Source organism: Colias philodice, chromosome 10, assembly GCF_061535455.1.
Source record: "Colias philodice isolate Cphi_HAF_F1 chromosome 10, ilColPhil1 Martin Lab GWU primary, whole genome shotgun sequence".
In the NCBI taxonomy this organism is placed as follows: domain Eukaryota; kingdom Metazoa; phylum Arthropoda; class Insecta; order Lepidoptera; family Pieridae; genus Colias; species Colias philodice.
The window spans coordinates 4,371,337-4,395,811 of NC_143095.1; the positions used below are offsets into that span (position 1 = coordinate 4,371,337).

The 24,475-nt window shown below is 33.0% G+C and overlaps 3 protein-coding genes and 1 long non-coding RNA gene across 5 annotated transcripts in view; 2 read left to right on the plus strand and 2 right to left on the minus strand.

Moving 5' to 3' along the window:
- The window catches only part of LOC149485140 (uncharacterized), a 385,709-nt gene that overhangs the window by 69,750 nt on the left and 291,484 nt on the right, over positions 1–24,475 (minus strand). The gene's annotated exons all lie outside the window — the stretch shown is intronic.
- Positions 1–24,475, plus strand: part of LOC149485143 (coiled-coil domain-containing protein 12) — a 480,484-nt gene that overhangs the window by 27,103 nt on the left and 428,906 nt on the right. The window lies entirely within an intron of this gene.
- On the minus strand, positions 1,355–16,708 carry dmpd (F-box protein dampened). 2 transcript variants are annotated; one of them, XM_089699886.1, is made up of 9 exons: positions 16,548–16,708; positions 15,961–16,272; positions 15,551–15,799; positions 15,170–15,365; positions 11,112–11,328; positions 7,903–8,101; positions 7,094–7,210; positions 6,245–6,379; positions 1,355–5,550 (listed from the first exon to the last, which is right to left on the minus strand). In XM_089699886.1, exons 2-9 carry the CDS (start codon positions 16,243–16,245, stop codon positions 5,440–5,442), a joined length of 1,509 nt encoding a protein of 502 aa, XP_089556012.1. In that variant the 5' UTR covers positions 16,246–16,272; positions 16,548–16,708; the 3' UTR covers positions 1,355–5,439. The 2 variants fall into 2 exon arrangements, with proteins under 2 accessions (XP_089556012.1, XP_089556013.1); XM_089699887.1 differs by having other exon boundaries at positions 15,961–16,269; positions 16,548–16,700.
- On the plus strand, positions 17,601–19,303 carry bigmax (helix-loop-helix-leucine zipper transcription factor bigmax). Its single transcript, XM_089699968.1, has 5 exons — positions 17,601–17,714; positions 17,794–17,870; positions 18,046–18,156; positions 18,477–18,674; positions 19,019–19,303. The coding sequence occupies exons 1-5, from the start codon at positions 17,639–17,641 to the stop codon at positions 19,184–19,186; spliced, it is 630 nt and encodes a 209-aa protein (XP_089556094.1). The 5' UTR covers positions 17,601–17,638; the 3' UTR covers positions 19,187–19,303.

Below are 24,475 nucleotides of genomic sequence, written 5' to 3' on the forward strand. Positions count from 1 at the left end.
AGAATTAAGTACTAAATTGATTTAGGCACAAATTTTTAACAAGTTCTTACTTAAATGTTTTTATAAACATTAATTTTAATTTAATAAAATCTACAATAGATACACTTCTGACATTCTTATAAATTATTATATATATATAAATCTTAAAGTAAAATTAAATACAATAATTATACTTGTTGTTGTAGACAATGATATATTATGGAAATGTGTAGGTTACAATAACAAACATTATTTGAACCAACGTGTGCATGGCCACGATGACAAAATATGGGACCTGATTAAAGAAACACTACACAACTCTATTTCTATTTACACAATGAAACTAAATATTTTGCTAAATCATTTTTATATTATATAAAACAAAAACCCATTTGTAACATTCACCTTTAATATAGTACAGACAAGCTGAAAGGATATGACTTTCGTATTGGTTTACAATAATTGCAGTATTATATAATTGTTAGTATGAATGTTTTCTAAAGATTTTCTTAATACGCATCTATATGGTCCAGACCGAAAGCTATCGTTAACAATCATACCATTTACTTGTTTTTAAAAAGGCAATACGTTGATTTTAGAATGATACGCTTTAACTATAATATTATGTTTAGAACCCTCATAGCGAAATATATTTATAATGAAGATGTATTTAGCTACAAGAGCTTTTAAGCCTCCCAAGTCGATCTTTTTTTTTATTTAGTGCAAAAGTGAACTTAATCAAAGGTAAGTTTAAATAAAATGGAAAAAATGTAATTCTTGATGATTGGCCAGCAAGTATAAAGATAATATTAAAATAAACACTTGTAGATTCCGTCATGATATATTATAGAAAGATAAATTAACACATAGGCCGAAGATAGAAGTTAATGTCCGTCATTTTGGGCTATATAACAAACTAGTGTTATTTTAATGCAATACGACTCATAGCCTCGGACATAACTACAAAACTATTCATGCACGTATTTATAAAGATTTACACTGAACCACAATCGTAATGTGACCGTTAAAATTCACGATTCTGGATTTCCTGAAAAAATATACTATTAAAAATCTGCATATTATAATTTTAAATTGACTTACGACTCTAACAATGTGAAACATTCTACAGTTCTACACACAACATACATAGTATGTACAGTAATTATATACAAAATATAACAATGGCAGAGATCGTACGAGCTCCACTACGCCATATGTACTATACACGCACGAGAAACTTACCTGACACGCATATCATCTGAAATGTACGGAACAAGAAGCTTATATCTAATACACTGGAGATTGCACTATGACCATTAACTTGTAACAAGAAATTAATATGACGTTGAATGACGCCTGTATGTGCACCAACTTGCCAAGTTAGGTGTGAAAGGGATAAAAAAACATACAGGCGTCATTCAACGTCATATTTTCTTGTTACAAGTTAATGTTCATACTGAAATCTCCAGTGTATTAGATATAAGCTTCTTGGTACGGAACTACAACCCGCTAGTATGTCATGCAACTGTCTTTACAATATTACGTCTACAATTATCGTCAAATAATAAACGATTCACATACATTGGAAGCCAAATCTACGAGAGATACGACACTAGATACATAACATAAATACATTTTCTACCAATTGGACTGTGACATTTCTTTATAACCTAAAAAAATCTTACAAATGACATTTATTATACGCTTGAATTGTCCTTTTATATGTACTTGTACGACACTTTGAATTACAACATAATTATACAACTTTGAAATTATTATAATACTATAGTACTGCGTAGTATGTGAATATCTACTAAAGTATTGAATATGATAATTATACAATATATTCAATCCGAAGCCCGTTCATTGGTAGACTACGACTATCAATTTCAAACACGTATAAAAACTGTGGTAGACCTGAAAAATATCTGGTAACTTGAAATTTTGTCACTTTTTTTCGTTCTACTTTAATCCAAAAATAATGGATTTTACAAATGTGCCATCATACAATACTATTGTTGTAAAACACACTCGACATTTCACACTAAATTTGTAATTGTTAACGAAATAATGCAAAAATAAAATACAGTTTACAAATATTATGTAACAATTATTGAGCGAGCTAAAATTAAAGGTGAATGAAGGGCAAACATAACTTTAAATACAAAATGTAAAATAAACTTATTGTGCGTTTTAAATATTATATCCCTCACGACTATTCATTTGTAGGTAACTGATGCGATGAATACAATTTTTGTTGATATGTAAGTTAAAGTGACATGATGCAAAAACTGTGTGAAACCCTGTGATTATTTTGTAACACGAAATGTATTGAAAATAATTCTATGCTGGGAGCGACCTTTCACTATACACCATGTCACAAAAATATTTATTTTAAGAGTTGTATATTTATATAATTATAAATATATTCATTTGTACATTACAATTTACACGAGAAATGTTATTATTTACAAATAAAACAATCCGATATTACCTTTCTATTCACAATGTTTACACATCTATATTACGAAATTATTTTAGTAGGGCTGTAAAACTTATAATTAACTAAATATAACGATGAAACAATGCCGTTACGTACAGCGCACGTGCGCCAATGTATATTTCCAAGCTGAAGTAGATTTACATTCATTTCGAAATATGTATTTCATCAAAACTTAAATTCATTTCTTATAAGAAAATTAACGGATAACAATAATAGCAATTGTGAGCCGAGGGCTAAAGATTTTATATTATATTCTAGCAATTAACCATTGTTAGCAAGATCTAGTAGATATCTATTCTCGTATCCTAAACTATAACACAAATCTATAAATACAAATATAAGACACTGTTATATTTATAAGCTTTTAATAATTAATTAGTGTATTTTATGTCATTATATACAACGCGTTTTGCGTCACGCAACACTACTTTAAATGTTTATCATTTGGTGCAAAAAATACTGTCCCGAAAATTCGAAAGCTGTTTGCAAACATTTTCAATAAAAATATATTTAGGGGGTTTAAGTGGCCATAGATGTTGATGAGCCAAATGCCATAACATACAGGGTTTCTCAATGAGATATAATTACAAATAATGTATTTGTTTTTACATAAATAAATGTTGCTATAGATCATATTTTTACTAGTTAAATATTTCGAGTACTGTTCGATACAACAATAACTTTTAAAGTTGGTATTTATGACAAAATATTATTTGACAATACCAATTTTCATTGTTAAAGAAACAGCCATTTTTTATTAGTCACATAATTTGTATAAATAAGAAATGGATCCCGAAAATAATATTAAACAAAAATTGCAAAATTTTGTTTTATTGCACTTGAATAAATACACAATGGACTGACATTTTTAAATAATATAATAAATTGTTTCATTTGGGAATTAGTTTTACTCTCTTTTTATGAAAGTTAATACTTTTTTGCAGACCATCATAATCTTTCATAACATGCATTATAGCATCTTTATGTTAAATTATAGTTATTACTACTTTTAAGCACATTTTGCGCTGATTTCATTTTGTTTTTAAACATAAAATATTGCCAATATATATAATAATTAATAGGTAAGGTGATAATAAATTATAAGGTAGATACATACATATTATTCAGATTTTCTAATCCCATAACAGATTATGAGACGTTCATACTGAGAGCCTACCATGTAGGTAAATATATAAGAAGAAAATGGAATTTTGAATTCCTATAGAAGCAAGATAATATTTATAGGTATAACAGCGGAAAGCATCTTGTGAAGCAATTTTAAATTCATATTTTGACGAAATAAATAGTCAATGATGAACCATGTCTAATACTTCCTAGAATAGCATACATAAAACATATATCGAAGTATTTATTATACCTACGGATATTGATATCGTCGTCGGAGTTTAATCAGTGTTAATATTCAATTTAATAAATATGAATATGTATAAATTTCAATCAAGTGTTGAGTTTCTAAACTGAGTAATCTGTAATACAAATGTGTATTTTACTCTATGTAAAAATGACGACGACGGTTTAACTAAAGAAATCTATATATTAGTCTGATTCACTATTTTACGAAGTAACGACTTGACTACACATTTTAACCCCCTCATTTCTAAACCGTAAAGTATAATTTAAAATAATTCAAATAATCGAGCTGACGACGACATCAACTAGAGAACAATTATCGAACCTGCGAATACCCAAACATTACTGAATTTATAAGGGATTTCAAGATTCAAAGATTCAAAAATAATTATAAGGGACATTGGCAGACTTAACGGTAAATGGTAAAACTATGTCATAACGATTCAAATGAAATATAATTCAATAAATAAATGTTTGAGTTTTAAGTTCAAAATAAAAGTAATTAATTAGGAATTTATTTGTAACCTTATGAGTGATTAGAGGGTACCTGCTGATTTCCGTTGAAATCATTTCCGATTGTGGTATAGTAGTTTTCAAGCCTGTCCAGAATAATTGAGCACACAAAAATACAAGCTAGTCTGTTAATTCGGATTTGATCTTCACATGTTTGGGCACTAAGATTGCCAGACCCTTTGCGCTAGTTTTTTAAATATTAATACACAAAATCGAAGACAAGATCATCAATAAGGTTTTTCTCCAACAGATTGGCCAGAAACAGAATGTTTAAATAGCATATTATTTCTGCTTATATACCTTGAACTGCTTTACTCACAGATCTTAAAGAACAGCTTGTCAGTTAGGTTTAGACTGTGGAGTTTAAAGCTTAAACTTGATCCATGTAGATAGTTTGTACACCAGATTGATGAATTCTCTTATGATCTTGAATTTTTCACATTTGCAGTGTCAATATGTTATTGATCGATTTTCAGTTTACTTGGCCAGGTATCAGTGCATTTGGCTTAGATGTTGAACTGCACAAAGTCACAGAATATTGCTTTACGCGCAGAGACGATCTTGGTAAATAAGCGCGCAGAGACGGAGACGAATGTTCAATAAGCGCGAAAACAGAGACATGGTCGTTTGTTGATTTGGTTGCTAGGCGACGCGAACAGACGACGATCTGAGTCACTAAGCACGCAGCGACAAGGTCGTATATTGTTATGGTTGCTAGACAAACAAAAGACGATCATGTTCACCAAACGCGCTATGCACTATCAACCTCCTCGCTCTCCTCTATCGCTCCTCCCTTAAGTGCAAACTGCGACGAGACCGTTCATTGTTATGGTTGCTAGGCGACGGAAACAAGACGATCGTGTTCACTATACGCACACCGCACTATCAACCTCCTCCCTTAAATGTGCAAACAGCGACGAGACCGTTCATTGTTATGGTTGCTAGGCGACGATCGTGTTCACTATATGGTTGCAAGGCGACGGAAACAGAAGACGATCGTGTTCACTATACGCACACCGCACTATCAACCTCCTCTAATCGCGCAAACAGCGAATCTCTCTCATCGGCGTCACTCAAAGCTTCCTCGGTCGTGTAAGGCGGCGCTTCTTCCTATCGGGCGTGCCGCTGGGGGCTGCGGGCGCATCGGATGACGCGCGACGTCTGGCCGGCGGCGTACCGGCTACCTAAAGAAAGAAAAAAATATTGGTTGTTTGTAAAGTAGGTTTACGATCGAGATGTTTACGTGATAACGTCTTATTGGTGGCAGTCCGTCTCTCTCTCGTAATACCTGCGATCGCGCTCGTGAGGTTTTGGTGTGACACAAGTTTCTGAACATGTCACCCGACTAAAACGATTTTAAAAACGTTATCACGTTAAAAATATTTATTGCCACATGTTACACACACTTAATAACTACTTATATTACTAAAAAAATGTACAATAGTTTACATGGCAATCGGGTCGGGCTCAGCCATGCTGTCGGGCTTTAACACCTAAACAGGGCTGATTTTCAGTCTGCTCGTAAGTTTTTATTTTCGAGGCTCACTAAGTACACATGTAAATACAAATACCAACCAAAAAAAACTTTATTTACAGTTCCAAAAATCATTTGCCTTGTTATTATTGGTAATTAATTACAAATAATATATATTATAATATATAGATATAACAGATTTATACATAACTAGAGGTCCGCCCCGGCTTCGCCCGTGGTACATATTATTTCGCAATAAAAGGTAGCCTATGTCCTTTCTCGGGTATCAAAATATCTCGATACCAAATTTCATGCAAATTGGTTCAGTAGTTTAGGCGTGATTGAGTGACAGACAGACAGAGTTACTTTCGCATTTATAATATTAGTATGGATTTAGTACATACCTCCTCTGTTTCACGTGGTTCTACCTTCTCCTTTATCGGTATTTCTGTGCTACTAGCCACTTCGGCGACGGTGACGGGGTCTTTACTACCTCCCGCTTCGGTTTCGCTCGCCTCCGTGCTCGAGCCGGACGGCCACTGGAAACAAATTGGTTTGTTATTGTTTATGAGTTGCTATGGAATTCATTGTATGAAGTGTGTGGCAATTATAATAAAAATAAGTATTGCTAATGAGTTTTTTTATTTTGTTATTAAATCCCGTAAGTTTCAATATAATGTATACAATTTATGTGTGTTATCAGGTATATATGCCTTGCCAAATCGAAATATTTTAAGAGCTGTTTCTCATTTATTTCATCATTATATTGTAATTAATATTATTTATGCCTACTGTATAGTGTAAAAATAATTCAAAGAATTATTAATAATGCCAATATAATTATAAAATTACGTAAGCAACTGCTTGTATGTTCTATTTTTAATAATATCTCAATTGAGGATGACACTTTAATTTGATCAGTTCACTGTAAGAGATAGCAATTATACTTCTATTTAAATCACATTACAGATAATTTAAATAAAGACCAATTAAATATTCCATTGTTAACAATTTTCCCATGTGTAGAAAAATGAAATTACTTACTTCGCCCGCTTTGTCTAAAACCTAATAAATTATATACTAAAACCTTCCTCTTGAATCACTCTATCTATTAAAAAAAACCGCATCAAAATCCGTTGCGTAGTTTTAAAGATTCAAGCATACAAAGGGACATAGGGACAGAGAAAGCGACTTTGTTTTATACTATGTATTGATATTTATACATATATAAAGTATAGTAAATAAGTGTCTACCTGAGGCGGCGCGACGGGCGACAGCCGCAGCGAGGCGCCGCACTCGGCGCACAGCGGCGGCACGGCCGGCGACCGCGACCGCCAGTACTGCAGCTCCGTCTTGCACTTGTTCAGCTCCTGGAAAATCACGATAAAGATAAATTATTATTGGTGTTAGATTGGCATTTGTTTTTAATTTGTTATTTAGTGGGTGAGAAACTGTAAATCAAAATTAATACATGTATCTGGATTGTATAAAAATCATGTATAAAGCTTTTTTTTAAATAAAAACATAAAAAAAATTACAAGATGTTTTAATTAAAATGTTAAATTGGTTGTGCTTATCCTGCAATATATTTGTTTTTATGTAACGAAAAATAATCATTAAAAAGGGTGCAGTTATTATGGGAATTACAAGAGCTAAACTATGTACGCACACATTTATACAATAAACGATCGAATTTCGTTTTCAACACACTATCAAATTAGCATATTGTTATATTCTGAAGCATATAGTTATATTCTGAAGCATATCATATATTGACGTGATAACGTTTTTAAAATCGTTTTAGTCGGGTGACATGTTCAGAAACTTGTGTCACACCAAAACCTCGCGAGCGCGATCGCAGGTATAACGAGAGAGACGGACCGATCTCCCGTCTCATCTCGAGCGCTGCCACCAATAAGACGTTATCACGTAAACATCTCGATCGTAAACCTACTTTACAAACAACCAATTTTTTTTTCCTTTTTTTTTTCATTTCAGGCACTATAAAGTATAAACCACACTCTAAGCTCAAGTAGTTCCCTTAAAATAAAATTTGTCTAACCTGTAATAATGTTTGAAACTTGCGGCTGGTCTCCTCGTTCTTCTTATCATAATCGTCCAACCGATTCGCGTACTCCAACGTCTGTTTCTGTTGTTCCGCAATCTGTTTCTGTTGTTCGGCAATTTGCTTCTGTTGTAACGCAGTTTTCCGCTTACAGCTGCGCAGGTCGCTGCGCAACGCCGACAGTTGGTCGTTGTACCTGGAAGAAAAATAAATAATATTTTACTTTATTTTTTGAATATTGTACAAATTTTAATGCTTTTTGTAATTAGATCGATAGATTCTATAGCAAAAGCAGAAACTATTTATTACAAAAATGAGATATCATATATACGATAATAAATGAAAATTAAGTAATGTGAATAGTTTACGATGATAATTTGTAATAGCGATACAAATAGAAGTACGGATCAATTTTCAAAATAAAATTTTAATTGGTGTTAAGGCAATTACACGGTTCAACGACCTTAATGATTCTGTCACTACATTTGAATTTGTTTTTTTAACCGCCCTCTATAAATATACATCGTTGTTGAAGTAAAAGTGACCAAAGATTATGGAATTGTATACTGTATCGTATTGTATCGTAATGTGTTAGTGGTTTCTACCTAATTTATGTTTTCTCTGAGAGGCTGTAACATATTACATTTATGAATAGTAAATATTGTGTACTATGTATGTTGTTAATGTAATGTAGGAAGACTCATCTTTCAACATTAACCGTTATAAGCAAAGTCTCTACTACATGACCCATTCTGGAGACCTTAAAATGACTAAGCAAGTAATTATAAGTTCTAGAGGGGGGAACAGTTAAGAAAACACCGATTTAGAAATTAATTTTATTCAACACGGACTCTACTATATTCTGGAGACCTGATGATGGCTAGGGCGGAGAACATCTCACCTACAGAGATATAAAAGATGGAGTACATTATTTGACGTAATTCTATAGAACGGCCTCTACCATGTCATGGTGTATCGAATGGTAATGGTGACCAGGCAAATGTATTTAGCGTTCTCTGTATATCTCTTCATACCTAGTAGGAATATATGCATGCAACCTACACACACCGAAAAAAATAGGGGAACGGACAAGAAATCACGTTTTTTTCGACTTGTTATGTATTTTGTAGTAAGTTCGGGGTTAATTTTTTAAATCCCTTACGTCTTTGAAATGATGACGAGAAATAAAATGTGTTTCGATTTTTAAACATTAAAATATTATACCCCTTTAAGAGTTTGGTGCCTATTTATCGACTATATTATAGCAGCTTCAAATCAAAAATATTATAACGTGTTTTAAATTGAGTTTTTTTTCTACTGTTTATCTTTGAACACATTACAAAATGAGTGATTTTCCTGCGACTGAAGTTACCAGAGCCTATGACTATGACTGATATGGGTCATAACTCATACCTTCCGTACAAAGAATACAGTGTTAGTTGTGTCGGTATCTATACTCGCATAGTTCCCGTTCCCGTGGAATTTCCGGGATAAAACCTATCCTATATTACTCGTGGATAATGTAGCTTTTGAATGGTGAACGGAATTTTTAAAATCGGTCCAGTAGTTTATGAGCCTATTCATTACAATCAAACAAACAAACAAACAAAGTTTTCCTCTTTATAATATTAGTGTAGAAGAAATCATCAGTTCACCCAGTTAAAAGTGCGGAGGTAACGGAACCAACAAAAAATTCAGTTGAATTGAGAATTTCGTCCTATAATGGCGTCGGCTAAAAATGTTGCTATACGTTTATGTCAGTTTTGACTTTCCTACGATTTTATACAATAATATAAAATTAAATGATTTTATACAATATAAAAAAATTGCTGATTTTTGGCGGTATGGCGACCATTTGGAACTGTCTGAAAAGTATGGCATGGCGATTTTCGTACATGGCTACTGGACGATGATTACCTGTGCAAAAATTAGCCTGGTACAAATGGTTGAATTTTTTTTAAATCAACGCATTCACGTCGGTATTGTGGGCTGTAAATTACACCGGAAAAGTATGGCATGACACTACCGCCTACTTCTTTTTTATGGGCTATCGGTAAATCCTAAAATTTTTGTGTTACAAATCGTTTGCCTTCCGTAATTTATCCGACGAGTTCGACTAACGCCCACGCGACTAGTATGCCGGTACCACTGTTCTGACCATGATTTTTCTTTTTGTCATTGCGTACTAAGACCACTGTAGAACCGCCATCCGGTTACAAATGACCCAAAATTTTGTGTCAGTATCTCCCGGCTTTGGATTGTTTTGGACCCTTAAAATATACGATGAATGAACGAATGAACAGCAATAAATCTTTTTTAAAAAATATTCAAGGCACAGGGAAAGTCTGGTTACTGTTTTATAGGTATGTGTTTTCTGATAATATTTTACTGTCAAAAATTATCAACACTGGATATTATTCAATGACGCCTTTCAAAAACAAAACTAATTTACAAACAGATTTTTATATCTTTACATACCTATTTTTAACTTTCATTTCATGAACTGCTCATGTAAATACCTATTACAATCTGGTTTAATTTAACAAAACATTCAATTCGGTGAATTTTACCGTTATTTTGCAAAAAAAACCGCACGTACAGTCCCCCGTCCGAGTCGAACTGACACCGTCAAATTTCGTCGAAAATATGCAATAGAGGTGAGGTTTTATGTGGGTTTTATTATAAATTCGAGTTTTTTCTTGATAATTTAACGATAATAATGAAAATTGAAAAAACAATCAATACAAATTGTTACAAATATCATAACATATTTTTTGGTATAAATTTCATGTATAAACATGTAGCCGTTTTCCTAACAAAATGCGTTTTATGTTCAAAAAGGGGTTGATTTCTATGTATTTTTTTTATGTTTAGGCCGTTCTAAACTGAAAAGTAAACAATACACTTTGTTAATTATATCCTTGAGTATCACATATATTTTTTTTAAGACAATCGTACCAACAGTTTCCTCAACAAAATTCAATATGTATAAGGTGTTTTCCGGTTTTGACCATAGTAATCCCCTTAACCAATTTAACTATCATTACATTACCGCTTTACTAAAGAGTACAAACGAGATAGATTATAATACTCATTATAGAAGAAGAATAGCACCCGCTAGAAAAGCGAGACAGATATCTACACGCTTCCCTATGCCTATAATTCATAAAAAGATACATATCTACACACAAAACAGCGCAACTCACTTCTTCATCCCCTGCTTGATGCGATGTATCCGCTTCCTGAGCACCATGTTGCTCTGCGGCGGCGGCGGGGAGGGCGGCAGGCTCTCCTCCATGTAGAACGTCTGCGAGGACACGCGCCGGTCGCCCGACGAGTTGCCGCCCGCCTGCTGCGAGGTGGACTCGAACCCGCTGGGCGGCGGCGAGTCGAGGCATATGTACGACTTGCTGCTCTCGCCGGCTGGAGAGAGATATATTTTTTTGAAGTGAAAACTTCTTTAGCGGCGTTGAGCACTTTTTCTGTAATGGGTATAAAATCTTAAACTCGCGTCAGGACACGTGACCTGATCGAAAAAGCGTAAGACGGATACCATTCCAAAATATCAAACATGCTAACGTTAATAATCAAGTTTTCACTTCTGCCGGCACTCCCGGAGTGCAACCCGTCTTTTTTTTTTCACTTTATCCGTATTATGTATACAGGGTGTAAGGGCGAACATACACGGACCTCTTCAAGCAGTTGAGACCGACGGCTTAAAGCCGCTACCGCGCGGTGAACTATGGACATTAATTCACCGCCGTGCACGGACTGCTCGAGCCGTCACGACCGCTTCAAAACCGCCTAGTTGACGGCAACTGGGCGGTTTGTAGCGACAGCTCGAGCAGTCTGTGTACGTCGCTCAGCCGATAATTGCTCGAGCCGCCCGTGTACGGCCGGTCTAAAAGCGAGTTGGTTTTGCATACAATGATTACGTAAAAAATACTTAAAACAACCAAACGACGTCTTTTTTTTTTTCGAGATTTATCCTTGAATTCTATGTTTTCATTCCTAGCTAACTTTGAGCTTAGTAAACCGACGGAGGGAGAGTATGCACTATACAGTACTAATATCATTATTATAGTATTTATGAAACTGTTAGTCGTTTTCATGCATGAATGGCTCAGCAGATATGTAGATCGATTAGAATTGCAGGAGCTATTTGTGTATAAAAAATTAACACGAAGATATAAAATGAATCATACCAAATAGGTACCTATTAATTAAATTAAAACAATACTAACATAATGACGTTGAAAAATGCAGAATGTTTATTAACGAGGAAATTGCCTTTAAATTTTGTAATTAGGCACCTACAAACTGTTCAAATAAAAATGTATATATATACCTATAAGCCCAATTTGACTATTACCTCGAGATGTATTTGCAATTTGTTATCCTTATTTACGAGCTTAATACCTTTTAAAGGCAATTGTGTAAAACAAGGAAAATGTGTAAGATAATAATTATGCAAAAGGCCTTATGAGACCAATATCTCATTCCTTACAAGCTAATTCGCATCGCAATCGGCAATACAATAGTGGTAATACGATGTAGGTATTTATTAAGTTCGGTCTTGTTTACTACGTGCAATTTAATTCCTTATCTTTTCCTTTGAAATGAATTGTTATGAAGTCAAAAATATTTTAAATGACTTGTTTACCACCAGCTCGAGATAAAAGGTTCACGATCGTAATAGTGGTCCAATCCAATCGTAACTATAACAATTACAAATATTAAATTGTAATACAAGTTTAAACTGTAAAAGCTTTACGGAGAAGATACTTATATATTGCACGCCTCATAAGCGAAGCGTTGAGGTGGGTACTACTGTCACTTCGCGCAAAACAACTGATTTTTCAAACTTAAAATGTCTTTATGTATCATACATTGCACTTGTAAGATAATACATACACACACATATTAAGAAAAAACACTATTTTTAACGTTCATGATATTTTTGATGTCATTTTTGTTATTTAAACTAGTTAAAAAACAGTTTAAAAAAGTTCTGTCTTGGACGTCCGTGTGTCTGTATGTGCGGATCCTTTTTCTTGTTAACACGATAGCGACCGAAATACTTTACTAATTGAGTCTTTTTTTTTCTCTTACGCTTGAGTATGCTCAGGAATAGAACCCTTTCATTTTTCAGGGTCTGATTCGATGTGGTTTAATTGTTATTAAATAAACAAAAATAATAATTAATAAATATTTATTAAAAAAAATTATGAGGCGTGCACTTTTGGATTTTCCAAATTATTTTAACTTTATAATTCACATTTATTGTTTAGAATTTAGATTATTACGTAATAAGTAGTGCGCGTAATATTATACAAGTAATAAAATAAAAATATATAACCAATTTTGAATCATAAATAAAGACACATACACCTAGGTAGTTTCGTTAATTGTAAACAAAACGTAATTTATGATGATGCGCAATAAAATGTAGATAACATATTATTTTATTACAGTAAAAAATTATGTGTAGACCGTACTTCTATGACAAAAAACCGGGCATTATGATTATTTAATAATAAAGTAATCCTTTGTTCTTACGTTAGATGAATATATTTCCGCGGATATAAGTAACTACCTATTGCAAATCTTTCACTTCCTATATCGGTCAATGGTCATATCATATCCTAGTTCTTATTACCCACTTTATGAGTAAGCATACAAAACATAAACGCTGACTGTTTAAATATATATCTAGAACAATGATTATTGTTTGCTCTCAATGTGAATAATGTATTAACAACTTCGCGAGTATAAGGCGTTGTATCATTGTAATTTAATGTAAATTATTATGCAACTGCCAACTACAATAAAATTACAAGAATCGCTTAGATTAATATTACTCAAGTCGTACCTATTCATATTTTGAAAATCTTCCGTACCTATTTATCATTAAATAGTATGTAACTAGGTAGTGTTATAGGATCAGATCAAAGATGCGTCATGATTCATGATATTGCATACTACATGCATCTATTAGAAACTAATTACTGTTATCGACATAATAATTATTATTGAATTTATTGGTATAATAGAGATAAAAAGAACATTTGGAAATGTTTTTGAGCAAAAATGTAATCTAAGACTGAGAATAGGTGGCGTATGACGATTATGATGATGAAGGGCGGATTAAATCTGTATAAAAAATTGTCGTCACAGATAGATAAAAACCTGGATTATTATTAGATTATTGTCCGGTTTGGCGTGTAAAGCCGTGGATTATAAGAAATTTTCGTCAATAGCCGGGTCCACACTGGACGATCCACTGGATCGGCCGCGGCGATTGAGACAATCAAACCATACTTTATTCTATAATAAACCAATGCAATTTTGCAAGACGGGTTGGGAAAAAGGTGAGGAAGAAATTAGAAATTACCAAACAAAACTTAGTAGTATGTAAAATTAATATTATTTTCCATAGAATGCTTGCAGGAAGAATGTTTTACACTAACATTCCATAAAAACATATTACATTCACTTAAAAACAAGGCAGTAAAAAAATAGTAGGTATAGAACTTAATGAATATCTCATAATGAGTAGGTACTTAATCATAATTATTAACCAGGGAGAGGAAGGAGGGTTATTAGTCACAGAAAAAGCAAAAACTGTTTAAACATTATACTAATTTATTGAAACCCTATAAAAAAATGTGGCAGGCATAACATACATGTTAAATGTGTTCAGTGCAATAAATTCAGAACAATTTCTTTTAAAGAGGGTTAAACCACAACTATATTTAATCAAGTGCAGTCTTTTTTGTATTATAATGCTAATATTAATAAATAATTATCAAAATACATATAAACTATTCAAGTTAAATCATACAGTAAAACAGACACCTGGCAAGCAAATATTAAGTATATACAGCATTGTGTGTTCCTTTTATTTTGAAAGTAAATAATATATGACTTGTAAATACACAATGCTAGGAAGCTTTTAGCTACACACAGTGCAACCTGAACCATTATCAACTAAACTGACAAAACAGTACATAAGCATACATCATGCATCATCCAATTTTCTTTGTAAATTCAGATAGCTTACAGAGATAATATAATGTGTAGATTATTTTAATTATACAGTTAATAGTATGAACATCTATTGTTTGATGCATTTTTATGTATTCAATGTAATATTAAATTTATAATAGCTCTTTTTAAAGATATTTTATATTTTACAAACAATTACTGCAATCAATTTTTCTTATTCACAACAACACAAGCAAGCAATATGAAAAATACTCACGTGAAAAAGCTGTTGTTATATCAAAGAAATCAGTGCCAAAATACGTAATCTCTGGCAAATTGGGTTCAATGTGCTCCTTAAAATATTCCATAGCCATAGTTGTTAAATCAAACAACTCATCCGTTACTTTGTACGGCCTTGCCAGCTTTGTTGTAGTTTTTAAGTATGACAAAATACTATACACCTCATCTAAGATCTAAAATAGTACAATATATTAAGAGATGACCTTATTTTTTTAGCATGAATAAAAACTATAGGTCGTTTTATAACCAAGCACTTTCAATGATGAAATTAACAAAAAATAAAATTCTTATTTGATTTAAATCTGTAAACATTTGGGATGAAACCAAAAATTATTGTTTTAGTCAATTAAACCGTTACCTCTCCAGGAAAGAAACAACAATGTTTTCTCTCAATATGTTTGCCGAAGGTCATTTGCAATAAGCTAAGTCTCATGTGTAAAGTCTCAATGATATCTGATTCACACGCCAATGGGTGGCTCCTCCTTGCCGATTCCCTGCGAGGCATCTTTGCCTTGATAGCTTGAAACCGATGCAGCATTTGATTTTGTAACCGTTGAAATGTTGAATTCAATACTCCACTACATATCGTATTGAACTGTCGGTTAACCTAAAATATATGGGCATAATGTAAATTTGTTTTGATATAATACATTTCAAATTAATTGTATCATATGATTTAATATTTTAAATATGTGAATTTGTAGCATATCTAAGATCAGAGTTGTTCTCATTTTTTTATTTTAATTAAGTTAAATAAAAAGTATTTACCATTCTAAGATGTGACACACTCTTAAAGCCCAGATAACGAAAAATCTTTTCAATGACTTCAACAGGTAAATCAAGGATATTGGTAGAAAAGGATTTGGGTGCCGAAACTAATGAATTTTTTGATGTACTAGAAGTACTAGCGTGCGGCGATGAGCCCCCAGGGAGCAAGGCACTGGAGTGGCGAGTAACACGCGCCACAGTCACGGGTTCCGCATGCGATGGGCCGGATCCTTCACTACTTCCATTGCCACCTCCTATACTACTCATCTGCCTCGTCGACACCATCTTGCCCGAATATTTCTTTGACTACTTCTGAAAAAACTTTCTCCTATACAACTTCGCTCTAAAAATGTTTGCGATATCAAACGATAAACAATAAAAAACGTATATTTATGAAATATAGTGCATTAATTAAGGCTGGCGTGGTGTCACAAAAAATATTTTATATTAGATCAGAGAAATTTTTAATTTATCCGACCAGCGTACAATTCTAAAATGGTGGCCGTGGCTGGCTAGGTCACTTGAGCATTCGAGTAGATTTCAATGTACATCCCTTTAAAGTAAAATATTTTAAACTGAACACTCACTCAAGAGTTCATACACATGTTTTAGTTATTTGATATGGATTTGCAATACAATAATTTTAATATTTAACACGCAATAACTTCTAATCGCGATATGCTTTCACAAGAAGTCTTTTTTTGTTTGTTGGACTGTTGGTACTTCGTATTTAATTGAAGTGTGAAGTTGGCTACGATTTTAGCAGCAACTGACAACAGCTAGTTCAACTTTTATCGGTTGCGTGTGAACTATGGTAAATAATTTATTGTCTGTGCTATTGAACTCACTCCAATAACGCACTAGTATAAATGATTAAAAAATAACCCAAAAAATATATATTATATTTCGGCGCTTTCGGCGCTTTGAGAGTAAAATTTCAAAGTTGCGTCATGGCAATACAGTCACTTCATGGAGTAAGGCGACGATTTTGGTATCTTTGATTCTTGCCAAAGAAGTTTCACTTCTGACACCTGTGATCGGCACACACGCTCTTTTTTGTAATTAAATGACATGAAATTTAAATAATACATTTACGACAAAAAGTCAACACCGCTGCAGGTAAGCTACGTTCAACAGCATATTATGCAGTTGGAAAAATAAGGCATCTCACCGATGAAGATACAGCTACTTTCATAGTATTATATCCACATTATATCCTATGGAGTTCTACTATGGGGCAGGGCAGCAGATATAGAAACTACCTATATTACATAATTATATATATCTTACAGAAAAGAGCCATTCGCTCTATAAATAATTTACGTGCTCGGGACTCAATAAGAGATCTCTTTATGAATACTGGTATCCCAGATGGAGCGTTGCCGAACTAAACCGAACGTAAAACCGAATGATTTAATAATATTGGTCTCAATCTTGGTCTCAAGTCTCAACCAAGTCTCAACGTGCATGGGCACATACAATACAATACATACTTAATCTGTGATAGAGATATTATTATCATTTGACATTGGATAAGATATGACAGTTCAAACTTCAAGATACGAATTACGAGTTACGATTTACGATAAATCAAATGAGAGTTGTGTTGTAAAAATAGTTGCTTTTGCAACTTAATTAAAACAAAGAGTTTTTTAAAGGAGTTTATCAGTGCTCCAATATGTACTCTCGATGCGGTAGTAGTGGTTCCATTCAGAATATGCATCAAACCCCATCTTCATCAAATCATAACTCAGGTTAGTAAAAGTGTTTTCTAGTAATCAGTTGTGCTTTTATAATCTTGATAAAGTTATAACCACATTATTACATTGACAGAAGATGAAGATGACAGTGGGGACAACAAACCATCAGCGCTAAGTTTTAAGGAGAGAAGAAGAGAAGCACACACGCAAGTAAATATCAATAACATCGTTTGTTTTTGATCAAATAAATATGTAGGCGGGTCCATAGTCCTTATTTTGCATTGTAAAATATTTATTTTATCATAAATTAGTATTGCGAATACTGATTAACATGCTAATGTTATATTTGTTTACAAATAGGATAAATATTATGTAAACATTACAGGCTGAGCAAAAGAGAAGAGATGCCATTAAAAAAGGTTACGATTCTTTGCAAGAGTTGGTTCCAACTTGTCAGCAGACAGATGCATCAGGATATAAACCCAGTAAAGCTGCTGTAAGTATTGAATTAAATTTTAATAATATTTCTAAGGGCTGATTTTTCAATCCTTGGATAATACTTATTCGTCGAATAACGTACCTATTAAACTACCATTTCAAAAATGTATTCTTATTGCCCGCAAATGACAGTTTACAGGTGACATTTTAATATAATAGTGTAATACTTTATTGGACAGATTTAAGTTTTAACCAGGGATTGAAAAATCGGCCCTTATTCATAAAATTACTGAAATTTCACCCATAAAAAAAATCAATAGCATAAATGGATAAGAGTATAATTTAAAGATTCATATAATAATTATTTTTTCCTTTAAGGTTCTACAAAAATCCATAGACTACATACAATACCTCTTGCAACAACGAAGACGTCAGGAAGAGGAACGTAATGCGCTACGTAAAGATGTTATAGCATTGAGGATCATGCAGGCTAACTATGAGCAAATTGTTAAAGCACAGCACTCAGTGCCTGGCCAGAGTGAACAGAGGCTAACAGATCAGGATAAATTTGAGGTGGTATGTATTACATTATTATTTTTTATTAATTACTATTGTAAATATTACATTATGTAGAATAAACCTGTAGTTGGGTGAACATTATTTTTTCTTTTATAGTACCTATATAAACTAAGGAAATACTCATTACGCATTGTTTATAAGAATTTAATAAAAAAAGTGATGATATTTGTAGTTGGTACTTTAGCAAACAATATAGATAAGTACTTGCTTATATAACCTTGTACAAAGACAAATTAAATTATTTAAATATCATATTTTATTAACAGATAAACACTGCTATGTGAGAATAATATCCACAAATCATTGATATAAGTGAATTTACTCAAAACTATTTTCCACAGTTTCAGGGCATAATGGATAAGTTATTTGATTCATTTGAATCAGTGCCAACAAATAATTTTGCTGAGTTCTCTGCTGGAGTGTTCAATTGGCTGGAAGAGTATTGCAAACCTCAATCATTACGTACCCTAGTGCATGGAGTGTTACGGGAACAAAATTTTACCCCTTAATATTGAAATCTAGTAAAATTAAAAATTTAAAATCATACCTTGTGCCATTTATTATCCATGTTATGTTCAAAGACCAAAATTGTTCATTGAGCATACAAATAACTCATGTAACATGATCACAGTCACAGAATACATAATAGTAGCTAAACGCTACAGAATGGACACTCTCCGCCTCCCTCCAAAATTAAACACTTACCTCACCCCGCACGATCACGCTATAGATGGCTCACATTTTTCCGTAAGGACGAACGAAGATTGACAACATTAATCAAATTGACTTAAAGTAATTTTATTATTTTGGATTTGTGATTATTGTTTTTCGTAGAATTTGGTTAGATATTGTGCTGTTTACGGATGTATTTCATCAGAAAAATGCGAATTTTTTTACGCTAGTCACAATTAATGTGCCAACCCTAAAGCGTTAACACACACATTTGCACTCTCTACAGTGTGACTGTCAAAACGATAATTTTGTATGGAGTGTCCGGGGTGTGTCGCAGTGTAAGATTGTCATATAGAAATAATGTTATAGCTCTAATGAAAACGATCACGACCCAATAATAAGTAATCAGAGAAAGACCATATAGCAAAATTCGTGATGTCGCTAAAATGCTGTTCAACCTTGAGATAATTTGACGCTCCTTGCACGTGAGATAATTTGACGCTCAATGTACGATTTTGGTATTTGAGTGTACTATCTATAATTGGATGATGAGGCTGATAATTGATATATAATAAATACATACCTACTAAATATAAACAGGGTTAATAGAATATTGTAAAGTCAGTTTAAAAGAGAAATGTAATAAATAGCACTTGGTATTGAACACTTAAATGCTGCAAAATGTAGTAGATAAATTGTTATTATTATTGTTTTAAGTTTTAAGTATAATATAAATATCAATTATACATATTATATATAAATGTTAAGATTGTGGGTATAAAATAACTGTGGCCTTAATATATCATGCTGTGACATATAATAAAAAAATGTAAATACATTCTTTATATCGTAAATATAAATGATTTATTTTTAAACTAAGTATATATAAGCACGTGGAATAAATTGCCTTATTAATAATGTAACTAACATTCACAATTGGCAGGCACAATCTTTTTTATTAATATTATGGGATATAAAATTATCGTGAATTATTATATTTTGTTACATTAGTAATTAAAGCTTTAAGTGTTTATTTTATTATTGTTAAAGATTAGTTGATAATTTTTTAAGAGTTTATATTACGTGAAAAAAAACTTCCAATGAACTATGTTTGATATACATATTGGCATTATAACCTAATAAATAAAGAATAATAATTTTAAATACATATATTTTTTAATTCGCTTTTAAATATGGTTAACTGGTAATCAATCATATATGTACAATATTATGCCCAATGTAATATTGGTAATTGGTATACAAAATTGGCAACATACCTCCAACTGTACTTATATGTTTTTCTAAAAGTTCATCGATAATTTATTGTTTATTTGTACTTTATTTATTTATCATTTAATTCTGTTCCGACCAATAATTTGTACATCGGCTTCATTCTTTTAATGGTCAAACAATGCTACTTTATAGCAGCTATAGAAATGTTTCAAAATACGTTAGAAATATGGAGATATAAATATATACTGTTCTCACTTGTGGGCTGGAGCACCCGAGTATCAATTACTTCCTTTTGACCGCCTTCAGCGTCGTGCCTGCCGCATTGTCGACCTTCCTGAGCTCACCGATCGGCTCGATCCATTGGCTTTGAGGCGTAATGTTGCGTCTCTATGTGTATTTTATCGCATTTACAACGGTGAGTGTTCTGAAGAACTATTTGCACTGATGCCACCTGCAGAGTTCCATCACCGCACTGCTCGGCACAAACAAAAATATCATCGTCACCATCTCGATGCATGGCGTTCGACAACTGTGCGTTTTGCACGGCATTTCCTGCCTAGAACCACACTCTTGTGGAACAAACTACCACCTTCCGTGTTCCCCATCCAATATGACATGGGAAGCTTCAAGAAAAAAGCCTACACCCACCTTAAAAGCCTTCTTCCACCTCAAAACCGGCAATACGTTCCCTAATGCTGTGAAACGTCATGGGCGGCGACTATCACCTACCATCAAGTGGGTCGCCTGCTCCATTGCCGGGGTTGCAATAAAAAAAAAAAAAAAAAAAAAAATATTTTTAATGAAATAAATAAGGAGATGATTTATAAGAAAAACTTGTCCGGATTAGATTTTGTAGGTATATTAATTGAACAGTGAAAGTATATTTCAAGGCAGACTTATTGTATGTTAAAATAAATCTAGTATAAATAACACGGGATTTTAAATATACTTAGATTGTTATCTCGTATAATGTGCCTTAATAAATATTTACCGTGAATTTTGAGCTGAATTGTTTTTTCAATATTTATGTAGGTAAATTAAAACGATATTCGTGGTAAGAAGAAAATATCCAATCTACAAATGTCGGGAATATAAGAAAGGATTATCAGAATTTTTTTATTTTATCCAGTACTTATATCATACAATACAAATTTATGTAAAAACCCTGATATTATTTAAGTTGCAATCGATTAATTTTCTTATACGTACATTTCATAATTCAAATATATCTGTGTTGTTATTGTAATATTAGGAAGTTTTTATTCGGAAATAATGCTTACCGTCTAACAAATTGCTTCATACACAAAACACCACCAACTACAAGGAACGACGTTTGAATTGTTAGATGGAAAAACACGTTGAAATATGTATATAAAAAAAGGAAAAAATAGTGAAGTAATCTTCATATTTTTTTCTCTACATTATAATATCTATACTAATATTATAAAGCTGAAGAGTTCGTTTGTTTGTTTAAACGCGCCAATCAAATCAAAATCCGATTTGAAAAATTATTTCGGTGTTAGATAGCCCATTTATCGAGGAAAGCTATCGGCTATATATCATCACACTAAGATCAACAGGAGCGGAGCAATCAGCAATGCGGGTGAAACCGCGCGACACAGCTAGTTTCTCATAAAACCTACAAACTAAATCGATAGTGATATCTAATTATAGAATGACTATATAGCGGTTTTATTAATTTTTAACCCCACAAACTGTTTTAATCTTTAGAGTATATGTAGAGTACCTATGATGTAAAATATTTTTTGTTGATGAAATAGAATTTTCTGCAAAAATAAGGTATTTTATTTATAAGATATAATGTATATGTCACCGTTAAAACTGTGATATAACGCAATTTAATGCATTATTTTTCGATAGACTGAATTATGTTAAATATGAATTCTCCATAGAACCAGAACCTTAGTGCAATGAAAATGGAAACATAAGTAGGTACTTACTAAAATTCTGTCGAAAAACATTTTTTTTTCAAAAAATCTGGGCATGGGGATTATAAATTAAATTCTGTATAATTTTGTTAACATAAACCAGCAGGGCTTTTCTTCCGTTATTATTATTTGAAATACATTTAAATAAATTAATATGCAAATTACGCGATGGAAATAGATACAAAAAACCATGTAAACAAAATTCAGTTTATTAACGATAAAGGTGGGTAAACATTTATTACAATTACGAAGTTTATAGTAGACTATTAGAAATATTTCATAGTTCAAGACCCGACTTCACAAAAAATATAACAAACTACAATCATTCTTTTTAATTGGGTTTTTCTTGAAAGGGTTGATTGTAAAGTCGGGTCTCAAAGAATAAAGTTAGGTTAGACTCGTTCACTTTCAGTAGGCTGGGACAACAGCGTCAGATCTCCCATTGGAAAGCTTTCCGTACCGCGGGCTCCAGCAACATTTTTCGACCTTTCCCGTGTAGTGTCGCAACAGAGTCGTTTCAGAACTAGAGCATAGCAAAACAACAATGCCAGCATTAGCACTAATCCCACGATAACAGTGACTATAAGGAGTACTCTTAATTCGCCGTTCACTTCGTCACCGCCTGAATTACGACCCATTTTAAACGGCCTCTCAGTTCATCTGTAACAATAGAAAATGCATCATTATTATGTTGATACAACAAAAGTTGATAAATATTTGTTTTGATTTACATTCGAATCAAAATTAGTAGAACAGTTAAACTGATAGGTACAGTGATCGACAAAATATACACTGAATTTATAACATTAGGTAATCTGTACAAACAGCAAGCAGCCTCGCGCGTGTGCCTTTGTTTTTCTTGGCAGAGCCACTGAGCAGACCACAGCACACATAGGTAGACCGAGCTGCTTCGCACAGCAATTGCCCCATGAGGCTGCTTCGCGAAGTAATTGCCTCGCTAGGCTGCTCGCTCTGTGCGGGGCAGCTCTATGGATTCAATAGGTTTTTATGGATAGGTATATTTGATAGTATTATGTAGTCATTATTATATGAAGACCTAAAAAAATGAAATCTGAACACGTAGGTAAAAACTACCTATAATATCAGCTAAAGATGAGGTACCCAAAGGTCGACGAGTCAAACCTATTTACCTAACTGAAGCATGATTAATAAATTTAAAAGGGGCGAGTGACGAGTGTATGGGTATTATTATTTCTACTTTGCTTTCTAGGATATTTTTTATTCCTTTGTGGAAGATTACGACAAAACCTTTTACGTTTTTAGTACCTAATTCAATCACCCCAGTCTAGTCCAAGGACAAATCAAGGCAAGGGCAACATAAATATTCTTTAGTAACTAAAATAAGTTATTTATTTATTACAATGAAAACTTTGGTTGTATTGTGATTATTTATTTATTTATTTATACATCTTTGACTTACAGTACAAAACATACCAAAACGCACAAAGATAACAATTATTACAAAGTCTGACTTAAAAATAAGGTACAATTAGAGACAAACGATACAATATTAACATTAAATAGGTCCACTTCAGATTTAGCACGTAAAAATTTATTTAACAAATTGAGTGCATGATGGGTGGGTGCACTCCAAGCGGCTCGCGTCCGGAGCAGGCTCTCCGCGAACAGCGGACGCGAGCGCCACTGCACGGAGCAGCTCGGTGCCCACACACCACAGGCCCCCAGTGCCACGGGATTGTCAATTTTGCTATTTAACAGCAGATAATAATGAACCATAAGCGCGCGCTCGCGTCGTAGCTCGAGTGTATCCATTCCAACCATCCCCGTAACGTACAAGGATGGATATAAGTAGGGATAATATCCATACATCTTCCGGAAAAGGCATCTTGAGAACTTACGTTGAATTTTTTCAATCATTAACGTGTAAATTTTTTCATGCGGGCTCCACACGATAGCGTTATA

Bases quoted from the DNA above. Each gene is read 5' to 3' on its own strand.
- bigmax (XM_089699968.1), top strand. From the start codon at position 17,639: ATGTACTCTCGATGCGGTAGTAGTGGTTCCATTCAGAATATGCATCAA. The intron at 17,715-17,793 runs GTTAGTAAAAGT...TTACATTGACAG, and splicing joins TTCATCAAATCATAACTCAG to AAGATGAAGATGACAGTGGG. The intron at 17,871-18,045 runs GTAAATATCAAT...TAAACATTACAG, and splicing joins GAAGAGAAGCACACACGCAA to GCTGAGCAAAAGAGAAGAGA.
- dmpd (XM_089699886.1), bottom strand. From the start codon at position 16,245: ATGGTGTCGACGAGGCAGATGAGTAGTATAGGAGGTGGCAATGGAAGT. The intron at 11,329-15,169 runs GTGAGTATTTTT...ATCTCTCTCCAG, and splicing joins TATAACAACAGCTTTTTCAC to CCGGCGAGAGCAGCAAGTCG. The intron at 8,102-11,111 runs GTGAGTTGCGCT...TTTTTCTTCCAG, and splicing joins ATCAAGCAGGGGATGAAGAA to GTACAACGACCAACTGTCGG.